General features: G+C 43.8%; 1 protein-coding gene and 1 long non-coding RNA gene across 2 annotated transcripts in view; one reads left to right on the top strand and one right to left on the bottom strand.

Annotated features, from left to right (window-relative positions):
* LOC125006582 overlaps window positions 1–20,097 on the bottom strand; it is an 89,247-nt gene that overhangs the window by 5,170 nt on the left and 63,980 nt on the right. The window lies entirely within an intron of this gene.
* On the top strand, window positions 723–6,266 carry myorg (myogenesis regulating glycosidase (putative)). Its single transcript, XM_047582731.1, has 3 exons — window positions 723–887; window positions 3,397–3,778; window positions 3,939–6,266. Exons 2-3 carry the CDS (start codon window positions 3,516–3,518, stop codon window positions 5,737–5,739), a joined length of 2,064 nt encoding a protein of 687 aa, XP_047438687.1. The 5' UTR covers window positions 723–887; window positions 3,397–3,515; the 3' UTR covers window positions 5,740–6,266.

Genomic DNA, 20,097 nt, shown 5'->3' with positions numbered 1-20,097 from the left:
TGGATATGGCTTAATTTATAATTAAAGAATTTGTGGTAAGTCACATGCAGCCAAGTCTCCGCGAAAAACACTGCTCATGGCCACTCCCTGTGTGTCCCAACAAGCCGCACATAGTTCATCCATCTTGCCAAATACCTCACGTTCACCATGAGTACAGACGGTACAGCCGGTTTGTATAAACTGTGTGTTCTGTGTTCTCCCCGGACGACAGTGCGTCTGTGCCCGGCTTCGGGGCTCTATTGGTGGATAGAGGACACACTCCTGAGCCTTGTTGCTTACGTCCCTCCCTCAACGAACAAGGCAACTGTGTGTTGACATGCAACAGTCCAATATAATATACCAGAATATAAAACTGAACATAATCACAATACCCTTTAATTTTTTTTAAGTACTATGCATTTCGATTTTTTTCTCGGAATTTCGACTTTTTTCTCAAAGTGCATGATGGAGAAAAAATCTACCTTCCTTATCTTGTCATGGGTGGCCCTAATACTCTTCCGTAGTTAGAGAGACTGATCATTAAGGTTTTGAGAAGGCCTGCACTTTATCTGTCCAGAATAAATCACATTATCAGAATCATTTGAGGAGAAGAGGTGCAAGATCTTTTATTACAAGTCATTGCACATTAAATACCACAGATAGATTTCAGCTCCGCATTGCACATTCAGCTCTTGCAATACAAATGTGATGTGTAAACTACTTCTGCAAAGTTCACGGTGAGAGTGAAAACGAGTGGTTTTGTCACGGGACTACATTTCCCGTGCGGTTGTGGGCGTGGACAGGGCGAATACGCAGCAACACGCCGTGGATCCCCCCTCGCTTCTCTTCTGTGAACTCTGGAAAACAAGTTGTACATTGATCCGTTAAGGGAGCGCCGCTGCTGATCGGTAGGTGAAAACACATATTTATATCTACATTTATGCCGAAAAGAGAACTCAATGTGCACAAGGGATTGTTGTGCCTCACGCTGAGTGAGCGTTACTTATCCTTCGTTAACTTTCTTGCACCACCCACTAAGGCGCAAAACAACAACGGCTTTCTATACGTCGGAGCAGTGTGCAGAAGTTGGGGAGGTGGTTAAAAATATACAGTCTTGTATTTACGATGGTTAGACTCGCGTTTGCCTTTAGTGCCCTACTGCCGTTTCTAGTGCTTCAAGTGTCAGAGCCGAAAAAAGTAACTGTGATCAGCACTCTGCAGCGAGCCACGTACGCGCACGAAAGCGCACGCTGGCGCAGACACCCTTTTGGAGGTAGTGGGGCTTTCTCAGTGGTCCGGGTGAATCAGCACTTCTGTGTTTACTTTTTAAACGCAAGGACAGATAGCGAAACGGCTGAAATGGCAGATAAGAAGCCCAACACGATCACACCATAAACAAAGAAGTGCATCAGTCTGGGAATTTTCTGCTTTCCATCGACCTCCAATGAGAAAACAAAGGCAACTTTAATTTGATTTGTGTGTAAGAGTTATAATTCGAACTGAAACAAGTAATCCAATTACGTTTTTTTGGTCCGTATTAAATGTCATTGCCTCTTTTTTTGGTCTTTTATTTCTTGTGTAGATTGTAAAAGCACTTTTTTGATTTTTTTTTTGAAAGAAACCATTAGTTATTTACATGGATATATTTGATTAATGAATGAAAATATAAGAGCTCACCTTATACGAATTTCTGTCTTTTAAAAACGTTATAAATCTAATATTGTGATGTTTTAAAGTGGCATAATCTGTCTTTGCTTTTTTTCATTTCAAATAAAACGATAAACAGAATAAATGGATTTAATATAGCTTAGGTCACATTATTACTTTTCAGTTTCTTCTCTACCAGAGATGCTCTCTAAAGAACCAGCAGTTAGTTCACTGTTAATTAATGCCGGTCTTATGTTATCACTCGTGTTGTTGGGGGAAATCTATACTAAGGGTGGTTGAACACAGAATTAGTCAATTGGATTGCTAATTAATAGCCCACATTTATTTATATATTTATTTATTATCGACCCTTACCACTGGGGCAGAGCATGAGGGTCAGTCGCTGTGAGGACCGGTCGGCAAAGAGCTGGAGAGGACTGAACTCTTCTCGCTCCGCTGTGCACTCTAATCTAATCTTTTCTGATTAGCCAAAGCCACGATAACTAGCCTCAACCAGCTAATTACCTATTGAGTATCCTTGCTGGGAGGTACAGTGAAGTGAGCGTTCAATAGAAAATGTGTTCTTTCAGCTTTAATTTGACTCTGTTGCCTGTGTCGTCAAACCGGGATAGAAAGACCCAGGTTACTTCCACTTCTAGTTAGTAAGGCCTGACAGAGCCCAGCGTTTAGTATTCTTTCCTCTCTTTCTTGGCACTGGCAGAAGTTTAGGGCCAAAATCCCCCTTTTCTGCTCCTCTACTTCCTTACATACAAATAAGTCTTCTTTCATTTGGACTCATGTTGGAATTACGGCTTGGAACATCCAGTTTACCTTTTATTGGATAATTGGCAGCGGATTTCACCAGTTAAATCACAAGCACATCTTTAGAGTTTACGTCCTGACAGCAGAGTACCATTCAGTGCTGGAAAATTGCTTTTGTCAGCAATGCAAAGCACGTAAGACGATGCTAGAAAAATAATACTGGCTTTGAATTAACTGGGAAACAAGAAAGACGAGCATTTCCTGGATTGTTAAGAGAATATAGTTGGATTATTCTGTACAAAGGTTCAGTGGAGAATGGTTATGTTTTATGCACATTTTTTTCCTAAAATCCTGCATCAATCAGTTCATTTACATGCATGTGAAAAAAACTAATTATTGCCTTAATCCGACTTTCAATGGACAACTTAAATGCATGTAAACACGTTACTCCTTAGTTGTTCTCCTTATCTGATTAAGACACCCAGGTAATGCAATTGGAAATGGATTTTCTCCATCATGTATACGCCTTAATCGGACTTTTAACTGGATAACGTGTGCGCATGTGCCACAACTACTGCGCTGGTGTATGAACCTGGAACAAAAACATCCAAGAAAGCTGGTCGTAGAAGAAGAAGGTCAACAGAGCTGGTAGAAGAACCACCTGAGGGATAACGCGCATCTTATCTGCACCATAAGTAGAGGTCTGCCACATGAACGACTCTTGCTTATTATGTGGCGTAATAGGTCAACCAGAAAGGGGTTGTATTAACCCACTGTAAAGACACATATCACCACCTAGTGTGGAGGAGGAGGAGGACATGTTCCCACCAGTTATTCGATTATCTCCATTGCATGTAAACAGGGACAATGGTCACATTCAGAAAGTCGCATTGCAAGCATAGCTCAATTAAACTGTGCACTTAAACACACTGAATCTGTAATATGCAAATATTGTATGAAGACCTCAACAATACCAATTCAAAGTTTGTTATCCTATTCTCATGACAGGCAAGTAAAAACAGCTGCGACATCAGAGACACAGTCCCAACAAGAGAAGCTTCTTGCAAAACATCTTGATGATCGGTGGAACATCAGCCATTGGATTTTCCCACTGAACAGCGCAAGTCATGTACCAAGTAGTGCCAGGGGGAGCAGGGGGCACAATTACAGATGTCATCCCCAAGCAGAAACACAGCAAGGACACTCGACCCCTGGTTGGAGCTGGAGTTATCGGTCTGGTGCTGGTGATTGCAGCCGTGACCGCTTGGTGTTATTACATAGCCTCCCTACGAAAAGCTGAGCTTCTTAAGACTCAGCTGCTGGATCTGAATAAAGATGGCTACATTATCCGCAACCAGGGAGGGTCTATTGTTTTCAGAATGGATTTCAGGTTGGTATTTTTGGGTGATCATTGAAATTTCATTAATGCATTTTCACAAATGCCTTGCACACATTGATAAATTAAAATAAAAATGTACTTTTTTGTCGTGTTACAAGAATTTGAAATTGAAAGCATGAATTCAAATGTAATTTTTTTCAAATCTTGGCAGATCTGGGACCCTTGATTTGGATTCCTGCTCCAAAGAAGGTGAAATTCTGAGCTGTGGACGCACCACTGATAGAAAGCTAAACTTCTTCATTATGACAGTGCGTCCCAAGGACACAGTGCAATGCTACCGTGTGCGTTGGGAGGAATTGGTTCCCGATATTCCCGTTGAGCATGCCATGACGTACAAGTTTGCGCACTGGTACGGCGGTGCGGTGTCAGCAATTCAGCACTGGCCTATTTCTCTTTCTGGTCAACAGGCTCCCAAACCCTTTGTTACTAGTGACATCTACTCAAACCGAAATGAATTTGGTGGAATTTTAGAGAGTTACTGGCTTTCATCCAACGCTACTGCCATCAAGATCAACAATTCTGTGCCCTTCCACCTGGGTTGGAATGACACAGAAAAGACCATGTACTTCCAGGCGCGTTACAATGATAGTCCCTTCAAGCCAAACCCGGGAGAGGCACCCTATGCTGAGCTTAGCTACAGAGTTTGTGTGGGCTTGGACGTGACGTCCATGCACAAGTACATGGTCCGCAGATACTTCAACAAACCAAACAAAGTGCCTGCCAAAGCCATGTTTCGCCATCCTATTTGGTCGACGTGGGCATTGCATAAAACGGATATTGACCAAGAAAAACTTTTGGCATATGCTGCCAACATCCGCAAACATAACTTCAACTGCAGCCACTTAGAGCTAGATGATCGCTACACCAGCCGCTACGGGGATTTTGAGTTTGACCCAATAAAGTTCCCCAATGCCTCTGCAATGTTCCAAAAGTTAAAATCAGATGGATTTCTGGTGTCTCTTTGGATTCACCCTTTTGTGAACTATGAGTCAGAAAACTTCCATACATGTGTGGAGAGGGGCTTGTTTGTACGAGAGCCCACAGGGCAGCTGCCGGCTCTGGTGCGTTGGTGGAATGGCATTGGTGGCATTTTGGATTTTACGAACACAGAAGCCCGTGATTGGTTTTCCTCCCAGCTACGTTCACTGCGCTCCAAGTATGGGGTGTTCTCTTTTAAATTTGATGCAGGGGAGACCAACTACTTACCATGGAAATTTAGCACCAAGACTCCCATTCGCGATCCAAGTTTTTTCACAAGACGTTACACAGAAATGGCTATCCCCTACAATGATAGAGCTGAGCTGCGCAGTGGTTACCAGTCCCAGAACATATCCTGCTTCTTCAGACCAATTGACAGAGACTCCGTGTGGGGATATGAGCTGGGTCTCAAATCTCTTATTCCCACAGTACTCACCATCAGCATTCTGGGATATCAGTTCATTCTACCAGACATGATCGGAGGGAATGCCTATCTGAACCGCACAGATGGAAATCGCGTGTTGCCCGATCGGGAACTCTATATCCGATGGTTGGAGCTGTCAGCCTTCATGCCCTCCATGCAGTTTTCTATTCCACCATGGGAGTACGACAACGAGGTGGTTGAAATTGCTCGGAAATACACAGCCCTCCACGAAAGCATTGTGGCACCAAGGGTCCTGGAGCTGGCTGGTGAGGTGCTGGACACGGGGGACCCAATCATACGCCCCCTGTGGTGGATTGCCACAGGTGACGAGACGGCCTATAAAATTGACTCCCAGTTCCTGATTGGGGATGACCTCATGGTCGCCCCAGTTTTAGAGCCTGGAAAGCAAGAGCGTGACATCTACCTCCCTGCTGGCCACTGGAAAAGCTACAAGGGAGAGAGATTTGATATCAAGGAGCCGCTGCACCTCACCGATTACCCTGTGGATCTGGATGAAATCGCCTACTTTGTCTGGGTGCAGAGGGAATGAACAGACAAACTTACTTATGCTCCAAATTGCTTGTGTGACAAGCTTCTAGTTTTTCTGTTTTTGGACACTACAGTCATTAAACAAAAAGGTTTATTTTATGGAAAAACCATCCTGCCTCAAAATACAGGACATTTGATGGAATTAAATTTTTAACATCACACCGCTAAACACATTTCATCACCCAGTAACACTCAAAATCTTCATTTTCTGTTGCAGTTTTCATTTTAATTTCAACTAATGAATGCAACGTATTCTTTAACGCTTGGCTGTTTTATTGAAATATAGATGAGTATCCTTTAAAGTGGGACAATGTAACAATGTGCTGAGTGACAGTTATGGCTTAATTAAGTGTAATAATACCACAGCACAGAAGATTGTTGTTTACACGGCAGCATCTGTGTAACATTAGCCAACAATGGTCATCATAAGCTGCCGGTTATACCAGGTTCCTTAAGGTTATAGTACAGAGATTTGTAATTTCAGTGTCCTTTTACGTTTCAGAAGTTACTTTGCTGTACTTTAAAGTCTCATATTTACAAAAAGGGATCATACGATACAAGCTGTGAATTAATTACAGTATAATTTCCTGCGTCTGCCATGAGGTTGTTATATTTTTGAGTCTTACGGCAGTTTGACTGTCACCTTAAGCCAAACAGACGGTATCGTGGGAGTGCAACTGAAGGTTTGCCATCACTGTCATTAAGTCGATAGTAGGCGGCATAAAAACGCGGGATATCCCACCTTCCTATGTCACTAATGGCTGTTCTCCTGCTCAGCACACATTTCAGGAAGTCAGGTTTTATGCTTGACTTATCAGGGCGAATGCTTAAGGCTTAATCATTACAAACTGCATGCGCTCTCATTTTGTGTCAATTCACCCAGAAGAAAAAGCCTTTTTATTATGGTCTAAATATTTGACACTCTTGCTCAGGTAACTGCTTTTCTCAGGCCCTGGTGTGTTTGAAGAGTCTGGTAACTATTTTTAATGCTTTGCTGACTCTTGATTGCAACAAAACTGTCTTATGCATTGACCACCATGTCCAAAATAATGATCATTTTTGTGTGTGTGTGTTTTGTATGCTTTTGAATTTCAGACAAAAAAGGTTAAAAAGTGACAATAACTACTTTACACTGATCAGCCACAACATTAAAACCACTGACAGTAGAAGTAAATAATATTGATCATCTTGTCACAATGCAATATTCTGCTGGGAAACTTTTGGATGTGGCACTCGTGTGGATCTTAGACATGTAGCAGGCAACCCTACCCCATAGCAATGACACTTCCTGATGGCAGTAGCCATCCAAAGAAGGATGCACACACACACAAACGCTGTTTAGGAACAACTGGAAAAACAAAAAGAACAGCACAAGGTGTTGGTCTGGCCTCTAAATTCTCTAGATCGCAAACTGATCAAGTATGTGTCGGATGCACTGGAACTGGACTGATCCACACAGGCCCCTCATCCCCTCAACCCTTAGGACCCAAAGACCCCCACAAACAACATTCTGTTGTCAGATACCACAGGACACCCCAGATCCATTGTCTTGATGAGTCAGAACTGTTTTGAAGGTACAAGGGAGATCTACACAATATTAAGAAGGTGATCATGATGTTATGCCTGATCAGTGTATATCTAACATTAAGCGGTACAGTGTTTTTTTTTTTTGTCTTTGTTTTGTTTTTGTCAGCTCTGGTATTGGAAATGTGAATATTTAATTGTGATGACATGCCTTAGTGGCATTTGTTGACAAGTAATGCCATGTTTTGCCATAATTTTATTTCTCTGCAATTAATTTTTATGTGATAGTTTGGTTAGTTCTCTTTATATGGGGTAAGATAACCTGTTATTTAACGTTAACCCCTGATGTGTGAATTTTCCCCCATATTTCTATGTCAGAGTACATCATATAAAATCATGTTGCTCATTATCCCGAGATAAAACCGATATATAGATCTTCTCTCAAATTAGGGTTGGAGCAGCAAGTATGTTCAGTTACAGTATACATAAAGAAGTCGTTAGTAACAGACCCTTTCACAACTTGTAAACATTGTGATGTTTTTTGAGGGGCGCGGCTTAGCTGGAGGCAAAACATTTCAAACACTCTAGCCTTAATCAGAAGTTATAATAATAATAATAATAATAATAAATCATATTTCAACTGACCACTTTAGCAACAATGGACACATTACCATTAACCTGTAACAAGAATCCCTCAAATAATGATTAACTTAACGTAATTTCATTCACAATTTATTCTAACCCATAATGGCATCCAGGCTAAAACTGATGATGTATTACATATTAATCTGACCTGATATGAAGTGTGGGCATTGATGATTGTCTCACTCCTATCCCACCTCTTTTAATCACCAAAGCCAAACCAAATTGTGTACGACTGCCAGTGGCTGGTATGTGACAAGACTTCAAGTGAGTGTTTAGATTTTTTGGTTTTTGGCACCAAAAAAATACAGCAAGATGACATTTTCATAGTTGAAAGTGATAATGTTAGCCTCAAGCTTCCCTCTGTTTTGCCTCCAGCTAACGTCGTGACATCACAGTGACATGAAGCGGTCTGTAGTAGCAACATCCTCGTTAGTTGTGCGAATTTTAGAGTTTTAAAATATTTTATAAAAATACAAACGATACTCTGTGCATAGTAATAAATCGTATTATGAGGTTGAGCTACGTCCATGTATGACGGTGGATTCTGATGACGTGAAAAAGGAAAAAGACGGTATGTAAGTAAGGCTGAGATGTAATTGTGCAATTTCGCCATATTTATGTTTTCTTGTTTTGACCCACTACGCAGCCTCATGTCGGACTCGAGCCTCAGGGTTTCATTTGTGAGTTCTGACTCAGATTTATCACAACAACGCTACCTATTTATAGCAGTTCTCACTTAGCATCTGGCCCGGGCCCATCTCTACGCCTATTTCTGTCCCTGGCTGTCTTGCTTTATGACAAGATGGAGAGGTTGAATCTTTGGACTCCTTTCTTTTTGGCTCCTTTGACACAGTGTGTGCTATTTGCTATCACGAGTTACGATGCATTTCAAAATCCGAATTTGATGTCACTTTATATGAACGTGTTAAAAGAAATGAAGCCTGACTTTGCTTGTGGTCATTTCCCGCTGTGCCTAATAATTTGCATAACACACTAACCTTCGTTTTATAAGACTTTTGACAAGCCGATGAGTGACTTGAAAACCTCCAAGATCGCTGTAACTTTTTGTACACAACAAAAATAAATAAAAAAAAGTTTCAAAGAAAAATGGATGTGAAACAGGTCAGTAAACTGACCGTGCAATCAGCGAGCCACTTACAACCTATAACCTCTTATGAGTCTGCCACACATGAAAACTAATGTCCCCATCAGTTCAGTATTGAAAGAGGCGCACTTGAGGGACTTAGACAACTTTTTTGATACCTGGCTCATCACGGGGCAATAATGACAAGGTGATGAAACAATTGTGCGGGTTATTTGGAGGCTGTGTTCCGATCAATAAATCATCTGGTGGTTCATGATGTGAGGCCAGAGAGCGGCTGATATGAAAGTGCACGGCCAGGCATCAAGAATAAAGATAAACTTACTACAGTAGGAGACAGTAGCAGCAATATTTATTACAATTACGGCAATAAACGTGTTTGTCCTTTCTGAGGTTCAAGCAGCCTGGCATCTCCATTCCTCATAGCTGAAGTCAATCTTTCACGTGTTTGGGGAATTTATTCCATTTCGCAGCGGCAGGATATGCTTCAGAACTGCTTTACTTTATTTGCCAATGTCTCATCTGTCTTCAAAATTGATCTAGACTTGCAGCCTGTGCGGGGAGGACATACATTCATTGATTAGCTGTCTCTCTGTTGCTGGGATCAATATTATTTGTCTGTGTGCCTTCTGCAATCATATTGTTTGGTTCTGCCCATCTTTTTCATGGAGTGAACAAATAATTTATGTAAGATCTTTAGAGGCTGTAGGGGGATCGAGGAGATTTCTGGGAGAAGGAGTGAAGAATTAGAAGTGAAGACGATGATATATGCCGCTTGATTCATCAGATTATTGCGCAGTTATTACCGATTCAGATATATTCATTCAAATGTTTGTAAATAAACTCCATATTTACAGTTGTTCATAAGGACGAGGATACTAAAAACTGTTTAACTATTAAAAACTATTTTCCCGCATTAAAAAAAAAAAAAAAAAAAACAGCAATGGAAATGTGTGCCCGTTTAGGCCGTGCTGTTCCACAGACATCCTGCAGGGTGCAGTGTAGCTTCACTGATGAACACTCAACGCTGGCATGTCAGTGGACCATCGTCCAGATGTTACACACGCACACACACACCTAGCAGGACACAAAACTGGCAGAGCGCTCCCCTCCTTCCTTCTCCACCTGTGAGCCCACCTGTGTGTCCATCTGCGGAGGAGAGACGCCAGTTGTTCTGGTTAGGAGCCAGTGTGTCTCAAGTACCTTCCCATATCCTCAATGAGAGACTTCCGCGAGTCTCTCATTGTGCTGTCCGTCCTGCACCGTGGCATGCACACATGTTAAACAGAGAATGTGGAAAGACGAGCTCAAAAACAACTGATTTACAAAAGCATTAAGGTGTGGTCACATTTTAAAGTGAGTATCTGCTGCTTGAGACAATCAGGTTGACGTCAGTGATGAAGAAACCACCTAGAATCCAAACTAAATACACGACAAACGATGACAGATAAGCTCACGGCAACTTTCTGGCTCCTCGGAGCTGAACGTGGAATGAGCATTTATCCCAGACGACCACAGGGGAAATAAAACCTCATGGCCGTCTCTTGTGTGAAGTGAGAATCTTTGTCCTTAACCCAAGATTTTCACTCCGTAACCAGAATGACCTCGCATCTGGTGCAGCCGCAGCTTGTCTGACAGGAATATGTCTGTCCTCGCTCGGTAACAAATGAACCCAACACCCCAGAGACCGGTCTCGCATCTGTTTATCTTTTTCACCTGTCTGTTCAGTGCACTGCGTCAGGCTGACACTCCTCCTCCCCAGCCTTTGTGGATTTGCCTCTGGCGTTACGAGAACGTAGTCGGAGCTGGTCCTGCAGCGACGTTTGTTGACTTTGGGACAGAGTGTGATAGCTTAGTCTGTTAAGTCCACTTGTGTGTAACTTTTAATAAGTCAGAACCGTAGTGGTTCTCACTACTTCAGCTTTGTTTTGGGGGTATTTTTTTTTTAAGCTTGCACAGTATTTTTCTTCTCAATTTGGATTAATTACTGAATCGACGGACTAATAATAGGCAACTATCCTGTTAAGTGATTGATTAAATCCCTTTTCCAGACCGTTTTACTGTTTTCTGACAATCTATAGGCCAGATGAATCATCAAGGAGCTTATCTGCAAATAACTTTGTAATGAAAATAACTGTTAGTTAGAGCCTCGGTTAGACTTTGCATCCCCCCTGGAGCTGTAATTTGTTTTTGGAGATAATGACGCTAAAGCGCTCTTTAATCTCGAGTATGTACAGACAGCAAGACAGCATATGCGGTATGGAATAATGAAATGTAAGAGGAAAAAAAAAAAATGGCAACAGGAACGCTGGCACCAGTTAAATATTAAAATGAAAGACCTAGGCGAGGACAACAGGCAGGGCATTTCCTCTGTGCCTTGGCGGGGGTAAGAGGTTGAACGAAATGTCAGCCATTGAAGAACAGATGCATAATTGAAACATTGCGATGCCGCCGCCGCGCACAAGGTTGTTTGATTGATACTGTTTTAGAACACTCCTGTCCCCTCGTGCTCGGGGGCTTTACCTGGGGAGAAACCAGGGGAGTGGGAAAGGTGCTTAGGTGGCTCATCTGGGTTTTGGAGGAAAATTGGTGCCATCCATCAAACGCCGCATTTAGCAAACGCTAACGCAGGCCTGGCCAACAAAGGATTCGTATATGAGGCAGCGAAGTGGGAAACATGTGAGGTGCAGGGACTGCTGAGGGTCTATCAATCAGCCAGTCAGCTCCTTTATTTAACAAGCGAGGGCCACGGACCCCGAGGGCCACACTCCATATTCTGGCTGGTTGGGCATGCAGTCTTCCCCTGTAAAACGAAGAAAAAGGAGGAAGAAGGGGATGAAGGGAGGAAGGAAAGAGAGGGGGGGAGGGGGGGCATGAAGGGACTGGAGGTTGGGAGGGTGATGGAGGTGCAGAAGGGTTTGGCCCGTGTCCCCTGGCGTGCCGGTGCGCTTCATCTTCTCAGTGCAAGGGCCTGGAACTGCTGCTTGATGGGATTTTCAGCCCTGTGGCCTCCGCTGTCCCAGCATCCATCTGGAGGGCTGCCGTGTGCACAGCGGAGAGCCAGCCACTCAGCGACACAGCCATAAAGAACAACCCGTAGGCCAGCCAATGCCACTGATCTGAGGCTCGCAGCTCTGTTCAGTGGACAGGCCAACACTCAGTGGCACACATTCCTGTCAGGGACACAGGCTGATCCCTAAGCTACTGGGTGCTCAGTGGAACACAAGACACGCTCCGAGAGGCCGCCCACATCCAAACCGCTGTCTGCTTCAAAGCTTAGGAAATTGGAAGGGAGCGCGGCTTCACCATTCAGCATCCTTAATGGCGTGGGGAGGACCGTCTCACCCTCTCCCGTTTAATCCGTCTCCGTCTGTGTCGAAGAAATGGCCGATATGTTTTTGCATTTGTGCGTCGCGTTTTGCCGTGAGCTTGCAGAAGTGGCCTATGCGGACGGACGCGGCGGTCGCACAGATTCCCCCAGTTTGAACGCAGGCTGAAAGGCTGAGCGAGACAAAACCTCAAAACAGCACTTTGCTCCCATGTTCCGTAAGACGGCGAGTTCATTTCTGCACTAATGCCACGCGGCAACGGCGTCCACAACGGCACTATCGCCAATACATAATTGAAAATCACACCAAATATGCAAAGACCGTCATTACCGCCTCTCATTATCGGATCCAATTTATGTATGCCCCGGGGAGCAGCATCGCAAATAATGGACTGGTGCTGCGGAGAGCTGAGTTACAGTACGCGCCGCGCCGACGCCGCCGAGCGTGCGCCACATCCGGCCTTATAACCGACGCCCGCTGAGGGAAGTTTAAATTGAAAATGTTTTTGTTTCTCCTCCTTTCTCCTCCTGTTGCTCTACGCAGCCTCATTACCATATTCCTCTCCTCCCGACGACTGTAAATTCAGCGAATGCAGCCCCGTGGTGGGTAAGGTGGGCAGACGGCAGACTGTATAAATAAACAGAGGCTGTCTGAGGGCAGCACCGTGGCCCCCACCTGCCCACCATCAATCAATATTACAGCGGCCACTGGCAGCCCAATCGCCCTTTTATAGGCCTGTGAAATGATCAAACATCTGCTCATAACCATGCTTCATATATAGATGGATCACACATACAATATCAAATCCTGCAGCAGGATGTCACACTGACAATAGAGCACGTTTAACCAAAAGTGGGGTGTGTAAATTCACATGGGACGGACGTGATCGATAACTCCCCGAATGCCGACCATCAATAAGGTCTCGTTTTTTTTTGTTTTTTTTTTCGCGTGCCCCTGCGGCGACGGCGTCAACTATTCGGTTGTTTAAAAGTCAGCCGTGTTGACGGAGGCGGCGTGAACATGATAAAAGTTGAGGCCGGTAACTAGTTTGGCGGCTATAGTAGACAAAGGTTGCCGAGGCCCGGTCCACGGAGAGGAGGAATGAATCCAAGTGGTCCAAGGTTAATGGTGGCTTGGAACAAAATGGATTCAGTGCCAGGGGCGTGCTGACAGGTGATTTGACATGAATGAAGGTGGGCCATCAATCTCCCGTTGGCCCCTCTGACCCTCCCCCGCACGGCCGTAGCAGCTATGGGACACCAGGTGTCATAGTGCTCTGACCTGTACAGGTCTCCAGATAGCCCACCTGCTGTCTGCCTAAAACTCCCCCTACGGCTAGAAGAGACTCCCATCACTTCACGCTCGGCTGGCATAATGAAACTGTGATTGGAGGATAGTGAACTGTGACAGGCGGTGGTAGACTCAAAGTCTTCCAGCCAAATTCAAGCCGCTCGCTCCAGGTTTCCTCTTACAGCCCCTCTCTCCTCTTGAATCGGTCTGACAATTTAATGGTGCAAAAATGATAATCTGCCAGCCTATCTTTAATATGCTTTCACACACTCGCCGTGGCTATTGTCTCGTGTACTGTAGGATAAAGGGATTTAGCGACTCGCTCAACCTGAGGAGGAATATCAGCCAATGTGCGCTGCTGTGGCGAAAAAAGAAAAAAAAAACTCCCCCTTTGTGTAGCGTGAGTGTCATTACATGCATGTGTGTACACTCTCTCCTCGGCACGCCCCCCCCCTCCCCTCACCCCCCCCCGGGCAGGTTCAGCGCCGCGTTTAAACCCGACATAAATTCCCTGTCACAAATCCCTAGGGCAGCCAGGCTTGTAGGCACAAAAGCAAATATTTCCGTTCCTGATCAGGGCCAATCCCTTTTAACATCCACACCCACTGACCACCCTCCTCCCCACCCCGTTCCACCTTAGCCTAGCACTGCGAGCCAGCCATTTGTCACAAAGTAATTATAGAATTATCGATTGGCAAGCAATTAACACCTTTCTTCTCTTTTTCCACCTCCTCCGTGTACACCCCCCCCCAACCCCCCACCCACGTCCACCCCATCCTTTAATTTGATCTTGCGAAGAGAAAAAGAATAAGAAGTAGGGGGGTAAAAAGCCGTTGGAGTAACACATTTAATCCTGCTGGCATTTCCTAGTTCTCCTCAAATTAATAGGGCGACAGGGACAAAGCGGCTTTTCTCTTTCTCCCTCTGTCTCCCTGCGTCATTTTCCCTCCCCTGTCTCGCCCGCTGATCCATCTTTAACGGACGGGGAGCTTCTTAGAGTACGGCCACAACCGCTCTCCACAAGCTGGGACGAATGAATGCGCCCTCATTGTGACGGAAAGAGCGCTACGCGTGCTTTTTTCGCAGCGACCACACAGATCCCCCCGTACGATACCGGCGCTGCTGAACTCTGAAAGGGAAACATATTGAGCCGGTACAGGCTGTTCTTTTCAGATTTGGCAGCCTCCGCTTTTACCTCTTCATCCTATCCTGTCTCCCAGCTGCCACCGGTAGTAGCGGTCCAGATGGACATGCAGGAGAACAGTGTAAGAACCTCCGGCTGGCAGGTTTCTGAGTCAGGATGGATGTCATGGAACATCACCTAAGTAACATATGGAGAGGGACAGAAGATTCCTTTTTTCCTGGCGAGCCCGATATCATATCTGCCCCTTCTGCTTATCAGCCTCTTCCTCCCCGCGTTTCTCCCGGCTCCCATATTACATTTGCCATGTCCACTAAAGTTAAACATCACTCAAAAAAAAAAACTTTATCTGCGTCTTCTTATTCTAAATAGTAGGATATTTTATTGCATCTGAAATTGAGCATAATCTGCATTCTGTGGATCAGGCCCAAAGTGGGTCACAGCTCCACTTTTACTGTGTTCCCCACAAAGTAAAAGTACCAATAAATATTAATGAGTCCGCGTCGTAGGATGAGAGACAAAATTTCTAATTTGGGGTTCCGCGCTGAAAAAGAACCCCTGAGTTACAGGATTTAATTTTTCTCTGCTTGGGAGGAGGAAGACGAAGAGGGGGGGGGGGCTTGGGTTGGGAAGCAACTTCTAAATTGCGATTCGTGTCATCACCAGCGTGTTATTATTTCCTGTGGGGACCAGATGAGATAGGCCGCCGTTGTCGCCGATCACAGTGGCGATTGTGAACGGCAGAGTTGTATTGATCACAAGTGATAGCAACAAAGCTAATCTTCTCCTACCAACGGGCTAAAAAAAAAAAAAAAAAAAAACGCTAAAATGAATACGGAGCTGAATTATTTAAGATTAGTGTGATGCATTTCTCAGTCGAGGTGTAAATGGGAACGTGGTGGACGTTTTAGCCAAAGAAGAAGATTTGATTTCACTCTGAATTTTTCCTGCTCGCATGCACATTAAAACAAATATTTAAAAAAAAATAAATAAATAAATAAAAAGCTGCACTCCGTTTTATCCGAGGCTCTCCCCTAATGCGAGAGGCGTTAATTTGACAGCAATTCAGGAACAATTTGAAGCCATTTAGGGGACTTTCTCTTTTCTGCTGTAGTGCTGATCAATAATTCCCCTCAGGATGTTATTCAAACACACATACAGCAATATTCCTTCCTGAAAAACACTGTGATATTGACCTGTTTTTCTCTCCCTGCAGCCCTTCTTATTTTCTCAAACAACGGGCAGCCCAGGAGACAGACATTGTTGTGGCCCTCTGCTGTCCAAGTTTTCTGGCTTTTCTGTTTTGTTTTGTTTTTTTTTTTTTCTTTCGGCTACAACATCACGACTCTTTCTTGCTTACACAACTGAAATGCATTCTTTAAGCCTGACATTAAGATAGTTTTGAAAGAAAGTTGGAGATTGTGTTGTTTGTACTTGTGCATGTGTGACTCATGCTATAGGTAATTATCCCAGTTGGTCCCAGCTCTATTGGGCGTTTTAGCGTCTTTCAGCTGCTTGTTTTGACGATCATAACTTTACCCTTCACCATTTACCGCTCGCTCTAATGCATAGGTCCCCTAAGTCTTGGGTTGATTAGACATTACACATATATTTTTTAAAATTTTCCCCCATAATTTTTACACACAACTTTAAATTTCTCTCAGTACACATTAACATGAATCCAACAGATTTTAGTAATTGGATAAATGGAGGCAAAAGACGTTAGCACTTCACTCATTATATCCAATACAGGAGCTGTGCTGAGACCTATCAATCTACTGGACACAGTAGGCCCCGCCCCCTATCGCTGCTAAGGCCAATCACAAGGCCACATATTACACACCGACTCTGTCAGATTCCATGCAATTGACCAGAGACAGACTCAATTCTTTTGAGTATGAATCTGGTAGCACACCATTTAGATTTCATTATGTTTCAACCACCTCGAGGGAAAAATACGTCTGCACACAACTACAGCCGATCAGAGAGATTTTTTTTGTGAACAAAGGGTGTTTCTCTATGCGTTCTTGTCCATACTTCTTGTGGACTTGTGAAAGATCATCACTAGCTTCTCAAGTACCGTTCCAATTCAAAGTGCACATCTTACCAAATACAGTCCAAATGCCCCAGATGTCTTTTCGTTTTATCTGGTAACTTATGTAGATTTGGGAGGACCTGGTTTCCCAGAATGCATTTTCTGTGTGCTCACTTCCTCCAGAGTCTGTGCTTCAAAGTCCAAACTATGCAAGCCAAAGGTTTGCATAGTTCACGTACGTGGTTTTAAGAAACGCTCCAATTCAAATCAACAGTGCTCGGATTATGTGCATGACTACGTCGTCTTCTACCCATCACTGCATAAACCTTGCCCAAAAGATCTGATTGGCCTGGCAGATCTTTGCCAAGGCGTAATTAACTCTTAATGCAGTGACTCCAGCGCTACGATACTCTCCAATTTCAAGACTGTGTCAACATATATAATGGAGTTAACTGATAACTAAGGTGTGAACAAAATGAGTTAAAATAACTGCATTTTTCAGCAAATGTTAATTTTTATTATTATTATTTTTTAACTCCTCTTCCCGCCCCGCTGACTTGTAAATGTTCATATGTTTATTTTTGTTCTCGCCATTCATCACCAAACACTGCCTCATATCTTTCATCTGACGGGAAATTTATGTCTAAATGGCTTTCATGAGCTCGGAGGTAGTGATGAACAGCCCAGTGCCAAAATGACAGATTGTGCCACTTTGCAAAGTACTGATCATCAAGAGTATTTATCAGTTTGAAAGGTATGCCTCTTTCGATTTACGCCTAAACTTTTACCAAATTGGATAATTACCAAAGTTCAGACACGGTCTCTAGGGCTCATTAGTGGTAATAATTGGAAAAAAATAAATAAATAAAAAAATGGTGGACATATTTCTCAGACGTATCAGAATTCATCAAAAGATGGAGAGAAAACAGACGATGTCCCTGCAATAAAATTATACAGAGGAGACAAAAAGCCTGAGCTGAAAAACCCTGGATTCCTCTCATGATTAATCCTTGATGACTGATCAAAGAGTCCCAGGTAAACATTCAGAAGCTCCGGTGTCATATGAGTGTTGCTGAGGTTACGTGGCATGTCATGCGAGCGCTTCTCGGTGTTGCAAGGCTTCAAGTGCACCTAATTTATCAAGTGAATGGTGGGAATCAAACAGAAGGTACTCGTGCAGGTAGTCAATTTCAAGACTCCCCCCTTTTTTTTTCGGCGAGACGCAATCTAGGAATGCCTATTTGTTGTTTGACACGGCCTCCGTTGTAAAATTGATGTTATCATCCCCTGAGCTGATGTGTTTTGTGAAACCCGCCCTCTCGAAGGTTCATTCTTCTTCTTTTCACCCATGACTCATCCACATATCTCAACCAGTGGCTTAAGGGCTCTGATTTGACCGCGGGCCAATCTGATTTGCTTCTCAGATCAAATCAGATTTGGATTTGTGTGTCTGGACGTCATCCACCTGCACGGGTTGCTGGGGTAACGGTGGTGACAGTGATGGTGCGGCTTTCTAACTCGGAACCGTGGAAAGTGAGAGCCTACTCCCAAGGTGCCAAAAGACTATTAGTTTTTTGTCTGTCCACCAAATGTAGTTGTCCATAGTGTTCTTAGCAGCATTGGTACCGGTCTGCACTTCTATCACTAGGGATCTGACGTTGTTGTGCGTCATGTGTCATGCACTTTGAACCCTTCAAATTGGAACTGGGATTGTGGTAAAATAATGAGTGATGGTGTATTGTCGTAACTGCATCCTGCGTCCATTCTACAGTGGCCATCAAAATTTTAAATGTGGTAGCAGTCTAACATTTATACATTTACATACCTTTAATGCAGGGGTCTGCAGTGTTTTTCAGGCCAGGGACCCCCTACCTACTACATGTGTTCTACATTAAACGTGTCCTAGTCATTTTTCATTTTGCATTCACGCTATCCCTCATCCCTTCACTTAAATATGTTGGATTCATGTGTATATAAAGAAATTTGTAGGGGGAAATTAAAAATACATACATAAAAATTCTGTAGTCAACCAATGACTTTGCCCTACAGTACCTACAGACCTCTAGGGGGGACCCCCTGTTTAAGGCCTATGCTTTAATGTCCTTGATAGCATAAGAGATGCTAGAGGTGAGGTTGGTCCTGGCCCTAGGTATCACTGGTTTGTATAATGGTTGGTGAAATATCCCACATCTTCTTTCTTTCACTTTAATGACTTGATGAGGTAGCGTCTTGTAAATTTGTCAAATGAGGATAAGGAATTGCTGGTGGAGCAACAGGTTGGACTTCAGGAGAAGGTGTGAGAGACCCTGAGTGGATAATATAGCTGTGGGAATGCAGGGTGGAAAGGGGGCTGGCTGGCAGACACAGCGGAGGACCACGGGGCTGGTCTCGTTCCCAGTCGGGCCAGGACCTGTGAGCACAAGGTGGACACCCCTCATCAGCCCCCGTTCCCACCCATACACTTGCCTTCCAGGCACTCATTTTCCACATGATTAGCTTGCCACCTGTCCTCCGGCTGGCCCTTGGCCTCCGGGCCGTCCGCATCCCGGTGCCATTTAGCACTGGCAAGATTTTCACTGAGACATGCTTTATCACCGTGGGCCTGATGGAAAGACGATCTCAAACTTTACGCATTAAAAAATACGTTACTTTTTAAATGAATGCAGGAAGTTATGCAAAAAACTTTCTTTCCCAGGATTAATTTATTCACATATGGCCTATAATAAGAACCATGATTAATTAGGGTTGTAGATTAAAAAGGGAAATATGTGGAGAAAAAAAAAAGGATTTCACAGTACAATGATAATCTCAGCAACTGTTACTTGGAGTTACTTCTCTTTTAGATTACAACCGTGTCAGTGTAGTTCTCCTATGAATCAGCGGAAGGCACTGTTTACTACAGAATACCTGCTCTAAAGCGCCAAAGGGCCCCTGAGTGCTTAGCAGCCATAACTTGTAATCCTTCTACACAGATGACAAATGGACCGGCTTTTGGTATGATTACATTATCCTTTAGTCTTAATGTACAAAGATATTAACATAGGTAATTTTGGATAATAACGCAGCGGCAGTCTCCGAAATTGTTTTGACCTTATTATCTCTCCTTGAATAAATAAGTCATTATTTCAAACCTGAGATTAATCATAACCTTTAGCTCTAATCTTCCAACTACTGCTCAAAGTTTGCCTCACAGTACGACGCGCAGTTAAATTCCCGTTTACGGCAAAGGCACGTTCCTCGCGCGAACTGACAGAGGTTGATTTTATTCCTCCCCTCTGAATACATTTTCCACC

The sequence above is a fragment of the Mugil cephalus genome, chromosome 4 (genome assembly GCF_022458985.1).
Source record: "Mugil cephalus isolate CIBA_MC_2020 chromosome 4, CIBA_Mcephalus_1.1, whole genome shotgun sequence".
Classification (NCBI taxonomy): domain Eukaryota; kingdom Metazoa; phylum Chordata; class Actinopteri; order Mugiliformes; family Mugilidae; genus Mugil; species Mugil cephalus.
The sequence above is the reverse complement of the archived record's forward strand: the minus strand, read 5'-3'. Positions and strand labels throughout refer to the sequence as shown.

What these genes read in the sequence shown, in the direction of transcription:
- myorg (XM_047582731.1), top strand. Translation starts at nt 3,516, where the DNA reads ATGTACCAAGTAGTGCCAGGGGGAGCAGGGGGCACAATTACAGATGTC. An exon ending in GTTTTCAGAATGGATTTCAG is followed by an intron (nt 3,779 to 3,938) that starts GTTGGTATTTTT and finishes AAATCTTGGCAG; the next exon opens with ATCTGGGACCCTTGATTTGG.